This window comes from Diorhabda sublineata, chromosome 3, assembly GCF_026230105.1.
Source record: "Diorhabda sublineata isolate icDioSubl1.1 chromosome 3, icDioSubl1.1, whole genome shotgun sequence".
Lineage (NCBI taxonomy): Eukaryota > Metazoa > Arthropoda > Insecta > Coleoptera > Chrysomelidae > Diorhabda > Diorhabda sublineata.
In genome coordinates this window covers 18,942,055-18,949,485 of record NC_079476.1, presented here as the reverse complement: position 1 = coordinate 18,949,485, position 7,431 = coordinate 18,942,055, and the positions used below count along the sequence as shown (strand labels likewise).

The window sequence follows — 7,431 nt, the reverse complement described above, 5'->3', positions numbered from 1 at the left end:
TTAGTTTAACGAAGAAATGAAAAAAATAAGAGTCGATACATGAAAACGATTCAAACTGTACTACTCTCATAAGTTACATGTTGTTGTTTAAAAAAAGTCGAAGTTATCGAATGACAATCGATTTTAATTGACTCAAGACGGGTTCAACTCGATTCTAAAAAGTTATTTATTTTTATAGAAAGATCGATTCTTGACCTGTCAGAGTCAATTTCCCTATTGGCATCGAATAGATTGTTTTTATTAGAATTAAATGCGGTAATAATAAAATAATTATTTATTTATATTAAAAATTCAACAAACATGATTATTAATAGAAATTTTTCTTGTAAAACAAGTTTCAAAAATCCATAAAATAACACAAAAACACGACAGTATCGATGATGCATGTAACGCAGGTTTGTATGAACTGAAGGCATCATGTATGACACCTAAAAATGGTACACACAAAAAATTGTTTTTTCAAAATAAATATACAGAGTGTGCTTTAAAAATCATACTTACCTATAATTGGACCGATAACTAACGAGATTGCTCCAGTGAAAAACATTTGAAAGCCATTGGCGGCTACAAATTTATCCAAAGGAACTAGCTTTGGTATGATAACAGATTGATATACAGCCCTCATCCCTTTGGTTGCACCAATGATGCTACAGGCGATGTATACTATGATATACGATTGTGTATACAACGTCAATACTGAAATAACGATACGCTATCATTACTGAAATGATTGTTTAGTTAATATTTTCTAATGAAATTTGAAAAAGCTTCAAAATTCAGTGGTGAAATATAAATATTTGGGTGAAAGTGAATTGATATGAACTAGTTTTTGTTTCCTCTATTTATTTCACAAAACAACCTATTAAGTAATTTCAACATAACCTCAAACGAACCTTGTAAACTTGAACGTCAATCGAAAGCAACCATGACAGTTCTACAGGTTTTAGCGGGAAAATTGAAAATATTGATGAAAATTAAAATTGAATTGAGATATTCTTTTTTTTTCAGAGAAATATAACTATTTTGGTGTAATGGACATAAAATAAACTAGTTTTTGAAAAATTATCAACAAATCTGTTCGATTTTCGTCAATATAAGATAGAAAAATTTATCTATTTGATTATATAAAACACCCTATTGAGGATTTTCCATATAACCTCAAACGACTGTAAGTTTTGTAAACGGGAAAATTTGGAAATATTTATGAATCTGTAAAATTAATTCTTTATCTCAGTTAAATATCAGTATTTAGATAAAATAAACATAATATGAATCAGTTTTTGATTGGTTTGTATCTCGTCAATATTGAATTCATTTTATTAAAATGTGGTAAGAATAGAATGAAAAATAAGGGTATTAAACACTCTTATAGTTCACAAAAAAAACTCTATGGAGTATTTTCAACATAACCTCAAACGAAGTTTTTCCTTTCACGTATTTCGAGAGTAAACATGACAGTTCTACACTCTTTATCGCGAAAATTAATGAAAATTTAAAATAATTAAAGATAAATTGCGAGGTTAACTTTTTCTACACCTGAAGAAGCGGTTGATGGGTTCAAATCACAAGTTTTGGAGGTACCTCAATCGGAAAGGACAATTGGTTCAAACGCATATAAAAGTGTTCTCATATTAATGGAGAATATTTTGATAAACAATAAATCCATATTCAATTATAAATTTTTGTTTTTTATTGTCTATCTCAAAAATTAAAGAGCAACAGTCGTATTCAACGTACTTACATGTTCTAGCGACAGTAGCGGTTAATAGGGCACTAACGTACACCCATTTCGGATTAGCTTTAAAATAATGACACACCATCGGAATAATCAATCTTCCAATTATATCGAAACCGAATTGTACGGAAGTAACATTGGCCACTTCGTTACTTTTAAAATTAGAAAGTTCCGGAAGGACGACTTGCATCATCAGAACCATATTGAGCTCAGCGGCAAACGATACTCCCAAACAAATGATAGCCACAGTATATGACGGTTGTTTAAGTAACGTCAAATCGAATATACTAATTAATTTCGATGTAATTGTATCTTTTTTGATAGGTCGAGTAGTTTCTTTGTAGATTTTACTTGTGTTATTTTCAACGTTTGTCTAAAACAAAAGTGTGATGGAGTTGCAACATTCGAACGGTCAAAGTCAAATAATTTCATCAAAATAAAGCCGCCATGATGGTTATAACACCAATCACAGAAAATTATGCCACAATTTTTAAAGGAAATTACATTCTATACGTTGGTTATGTCTTATTTGTCATTTTTTATAATTTGAATTGAAGTTGATAACATTTTTGTTATAATTTTATACTGATTAATATTCAGTTTATTTTCTTTTGGTTTTATTGAATTTAAAAAAATAGTGAGCTCACAATATCGTTCTATGATAACAACCGAGAAAAAATTAAAATGTAGCAACGATGTAAAACAACTGTAACGTCTTTAATAACTTCCTAAGCTAATTTAGATCCTAATTTTTTTACTCTGGCTCAATTAGAGCATGGTTTCTATCTCAGTCCTTTTAAATTCCATTTACTCTTCATATCCTCGTTTAGATCTCCTTTTCTCTCTTACAAAACATGCTTTTACTCTTTCAGTCCTCGTACTCTCTTCTAGATCCTGTTCCCTCTTCTAAGAATCTTTAAGATCCTACTCTCTCTTTCTCATCCTAGACCCTGTTTTGTATCTTTTAGATCCTATTCTCCTTTCTATGACTCTCAAGATCTTATTTTTTTCATCCCACATCCTTTTTTGTCTATTTTATGTTGATTTTTCTCTTTTTGACCAATTGAAGGTCCTGTTTCCTCTTTTAGATTTTGTTTTGTCTCTTTTAGATTCTGTTCTCTCTTTTTTGTCTCATCAAGATCTCATTGTATCTTTCTAGACTAACCCAAGTCCTATTATTCATCCCACATCCTTTTTTTGTCTCTTTTAGATCCTGGTTTGGTTTTTCAATATTTTTTAGCTATTCTCTCTTCTTAAAATCCCTTATATTGTGTCTTCTCTTTATGATCAATTGTAGGTCCTGTTTTCTTTTTTAGATACAGTTTCCTCTTTTTTGGATTTTGTTTTGTTTCTTAGATCCAATTCTCCCTCCTTTGACTTTTTTAAATCCAGTTCCATCTTCTTTGACTCTTGAAGATCCCATTTTCTCTTTCTGGACAATTTGAAGTCCATTTTTCTCATTCTAGATCCTGTTTTGTCTTTCAAATCCTGGTTTGCTATCTCAGTTGTTTACAGTTTCTAATATCTTTTCTTAAAATCTCTTATGAACCAATTGTAGGTCCTGTTTTTTGAAGATTTAATTTCCTTTCTTTTGGATTATGTTTTGTGTTTTTTTAGATACCTTCTAGACTCTTTTGCAGTCTGTTTTGTCTTCTTAGACAATTTTAGATTTGATTTGTTCTTTCAGATTCTGATTTCTATTCCCAGATTCCTTTAAATCCTGTCTTTCGCTTATAGATCCTATTTGACTTCTTTTAGATCCTAATACCCTTTTCATCCCGATTACTACCTTTTATATTGTCTCTTCCTTAGATCATTTTACATTCTGTTAGATTTTTATTCAACAGATTAAAATAATAATTTTTTAGAAAATACAAAAATAACGAAATTTAAAAGCTATATTAAATTTTTTGTATTACGAAACAGTAAAAACTTGATGCACATTATTCAATATTGAAAGGTTTGGGGTTAAAAGGAAGAATTTTCAACTGATAGAAGGAACTTACCTGTTTGGTATTATTTAAAGTAACCAACTCGTCCCGTTGGACTTCCTTCTTTGGTAGTGGTTTTAACAACAAACAACCGATAAATGATAAAAGTGATATGAAAAATAAAATCAAAACAGTGTTTTTTCTTCCTACTTTAGTCACTAAAATATCACATATTTTCGGAGAAATCACTGAAAATAGAGTAGCACCTGTCGTTGATATACTGACTGCTAAAGTAAGTCTTTTTTTGAAATATGTATTTGTTGCTAAGTACGTCGCTGGCATTAAAATACCTTGACCGATACCTGAAAATAGGATAATTCTATTCAATTATAACTAATTTATTAACTTTATATTGGTTTATATAAATTAATTTGATAGATCTTTTGTGTATGATATTTATTGTAACAACAAACACATCTAATAGTTTCCACTAGATTTTATGCTACATTGTCAAGTTTCACTTTACGCAAAAATTTAGGGTTATAAGATATATATTATTTACTAATAATCATGAAATAGTTTGTTCTTGATACTCAATTTATTGAAAAATTATCTTATTTAATATTTTTATTTGAGAACTTTAAGAAAAAAATGTTCAATTGACATAAATGTGCGACCAAACTTTTCATTATAATTTTAACGAATTCTTAGAGGTGGTCAATTTGCCAATAATGCGATTATGAAAAAAAGAAGAATAAGAATAAATCAATTTAATGGTTTAAGAACATCAACACATTGAATTTAAAGTGAAGTAGACATTTTAAATATTCAATTATGACTCATTTTACTTCGGCCGTTAGTGATCAATAGTTTGTTTTCGAAAATTTTAATTAATTGTATAGTGGTTGTTAATAAATTTTGTGTTTTTGTTTGTATTTATATAGTTGTAGAATAGGATTAATTAGAATAGTTCCTAAGTGTTAAAACATTAGATTACCAACAAAATTGTTAGTTATGTAGTTCGCAGCTGCTTGAATAAATATTGGATCACTTTTCACAGGTAAATTTCATTTTCTTCATTCACTACTATTAATTTTAAATATATAAGATACAAAAAAACTTTTATATTTTGAAAATTGATAAGGTCAAGATATAGGTGTTACATGATTATAAAAATAGGTTCAATTGATTTTTGGATACATTTTTTAATAGACTGAATGGAATATCTATAAGATCAAAGGTATTATGTTCTCAACATTTCACTGATAAATGTTTTTATAGAACCTTAAAGCTAAACGTTTGATGGCAGTCACTCTTCTAACAATAATTCTTATATCATTTTTTATAAATGAATGCTTTAAAAATCATAAAAATTCGAAAAATTTACTGTTGCCTAAATATGAAAATATATTACAGCAACTTTTTGACTCAAAATAAAAAAGAATTGATAAAACTTTTCAGGAAAACTGTCTGCCAAAAATTTATCAAGAGGATTTCCAAGAAAAGTGAAATGTGAATATATTTCCCAATTATATGAAAACTTTTCAAATTCATTCATTTATTTAAAGTCAATTACATATTCAAGAGACAATATTGGCACATTATAAATGATATTAAAAACATAAAAATTATAAGAATAAAGTAATAGTAATAATAACAGTTATTAATTAATTTAAGTACAAAAAATATTAAGCTACATGAAATTGTTCCATCGTAAAATCATATTTTTTACTATACACATAAGATTCAGTTTTTGTGCAAAATGAAGTTAGTTAGTTTAAATTTTATTAGAAAAATCTTAAATTTACAATAAATTCTGTTCATTTTTTATATTATAATTAGTCATATGCAATCACCATCCTGGGTCCAAACTTTTATTTATTGCTTTTTTGTTTTTTTAATCAATGTATACACACATGGTCTGGTACTACATATTAACAATAGTAAGAGGTAAAGAAGAATTTTACGAGATGATTGACATTAAAGAAAAAGGCAGCTCCATAAGGAAAAGAATAACAATATGAAATAAAAAAAATATTAAAATTTTTATAAATAATTAAGTTATTAATGAGAATAGGTTATATTAGTTCAATGTTGCCAGATATTAAAAACGGTATGTAGATTGAGGGAATTTTTATTTATCACTATAAATACAGGAATATATTAAAATATATCCACAAATAAGTTTATTTATACTTACCTGTGATAAAAGAAATTGTAAATACCAATAAAGTATATGTGGCAGCAAAAGTTGTAAAAAATATACCTGAGCACCAAACGGCGGCACCAATAAACGCTATTGTGCGAAATTGATATTTTTTTAATAAAGGGCTTCCAAAAAAACCTGAAAAAATTGTAAATCACCTGATCGCTAATTTTTTTCACAATTAACCTACTTACCTACTATACAGTAGAGAGAACTTTGTAAATGTAATAAAAGAGAAATTTGAGCAGCACTAATCCCCATAGATTTCAAATCTGCTCCAAATATAATACCGAAACATGAAACTAGAGTTGATAGACTAGCCTGGAATGTTTTTTTTTCAATTTGAATATATTATACAACAAAAGTTACTTTTTGACTACACAATATATTATAATAAAAAAATTGGTACATACATTAAGTAAAATTATGGCAAAAATAATAACCCAACCATATCCTCCATCAGGTTGTACTTGTTCTTCCTTTTTTTTAGTCTGTTCATTCATAGTGACTCACTCTTTATGTACTTAAATATATCTAGGATGTAATTAACATTTTTCAAAAACTAATTAAAACAAAGAGATTAGTTAAATGGATACAGATGTTTATTTTGTTAGATAAAAAAATTGAATGAATTAGTTTTATCTTTTCATACATTTTGTATAAATTTAGTTTCTTTGTGAAAAAAAGAAATTATCAATAGTTAATTCTTTCCCACCTCGTATTTTTCTTTCATTATATCAATTTACGATAAGCAGTACAAACAACATAATTACTGCAGTTAATTATTACAAAATCAACTATTGAATTTATTAAAAATTTTAATTTGTTTGTAAAAAATATCAACCTAAGTTCTCCAAAAATAAAGTTTTGTTGGTCATTTTAAACTGAACAATAATATTATTAACTATAATTTAAAAAATTAGAAAAAGGAAATAAAGACTTACGTGCATAAAATATTTACAAATGTCTTGATATTCATATTCATTTGCTATATACTAGCCGTATATCTTATCAGATTATATAAATTAGTAAAATAATAAACACTTTAATGAACATTTTCTTTTCAATTAAGAATTCATAATTTGACTACAGGTACGTAAACAAAACAAAGGTTATCTATGAACAGAGTTCAAACGAGGCTAAAATTTTGTCACGTTGTTGCCAAGTAAACAAAAAAATTCGAATATGTTTTTGTTACAAATAATTAATTTAACATTCAACAAACTATTATCTAGGCTTAAAGAAAAAGGAGGAGAACAAAACCAGGCCCATAGAGAATTAACCTCCGAGGCTCCATTGGAAATAGAATGCGCTTGCAACGAGGCTGCCGCGGAAGATCACTAAGGGGATCACACCCTTAGTGAGTTGGATGAACCTAAGGTTTGATGGCGGGCATCAAAATAGCCCAAGCACTACACCTGGGTGCGTATGAAATAGAAAACGAAGATTTCTGGCACTTAAAGACATCCCACATTCTAGACTTTTTGAAAGGAGTGAGAGCTGTAAACACTGGATCCTATAGCATCGCAGTAAGAAAGGAGGACACAATAGATCCTTTG

The 7,431-nt window shown here is 28.0% G+C and overlaps 1 protein-coding gene across 3 annotated transcripts; it reads right to left on the bottom strand.

Moving 5' to 3' along the window:
• Positions 1 to 259: 259 nt before the first annotated feature.
• Positions 260 to 7,331, bottom strand: LOC130442038 (monocarboxylate transporter 10-like). Of its 3 annotated transcripts, none has more exons than XM_056776002.1 (8): positions 6,817 to 7,331; positions 6,286 to 6,406; positions 6,067 to 6,193; positions 5,867 to 6,010; positions 3,742 to 4,028; positions 1,742 to 2,108; positions 502 to 696; positions 260 to 428 (listed from the first exon to the last, which is right to left on the bottom strand). In XM_056776002.1, exons 2-8 carry the CDS (start codon positions 6,373 to 6,375, stop codon positions 292 to 294), a joined length of 1,347 nt encoding a protein of 448 aa, XP_056631980.1. In that variant the 5' UTR covers positions 6,376 to 6,406; positions 6,817 to 7,331; the 3' UTR covers positions 260 to 291. The 3 variants fall into 3 exon arrangements, with proteins under 3 accessions (XP_056631980.1, XP_056631982.1, XP_056631979.1); XM_056776004.1 differs by having other exon boundaries at positions 6,286 to 6,434; positions 6,817 to 7,013; XM_056776001.1 differs by having other exon boundaries at positions 6,286 to 6,395; positions 6,817 to 6,977.
• Between the last annotated feature and the right edge of the window lie 100 nt (positions 7,332 to 7,431).

Excerpts from the sequence above, each read along its gene's own strand:
- LOC130442038 (XM_056776002.1), bottom strand. The coding sequence starts at position 6,375 with ATGAATGAACAGACTAAAAAAAAGGAAGAACAAGTACAACCTGATGGA. Across the intron at positions 4,029-5,866 it reads TACAATTTCTTTTATCACAG|GTATCGGTCAAGGTATTTTA; the intron begins GTAAGTATAAAT and ends TCCTATTTTCAG. Across the intron at positions 2,109-3,741 it reads CTTTAAATAATACCAAACAG|ACAAACGTTGAAAATAACAC; the intron begins GTAAGTTCCTTC and ends CTTTTGTTTTAG.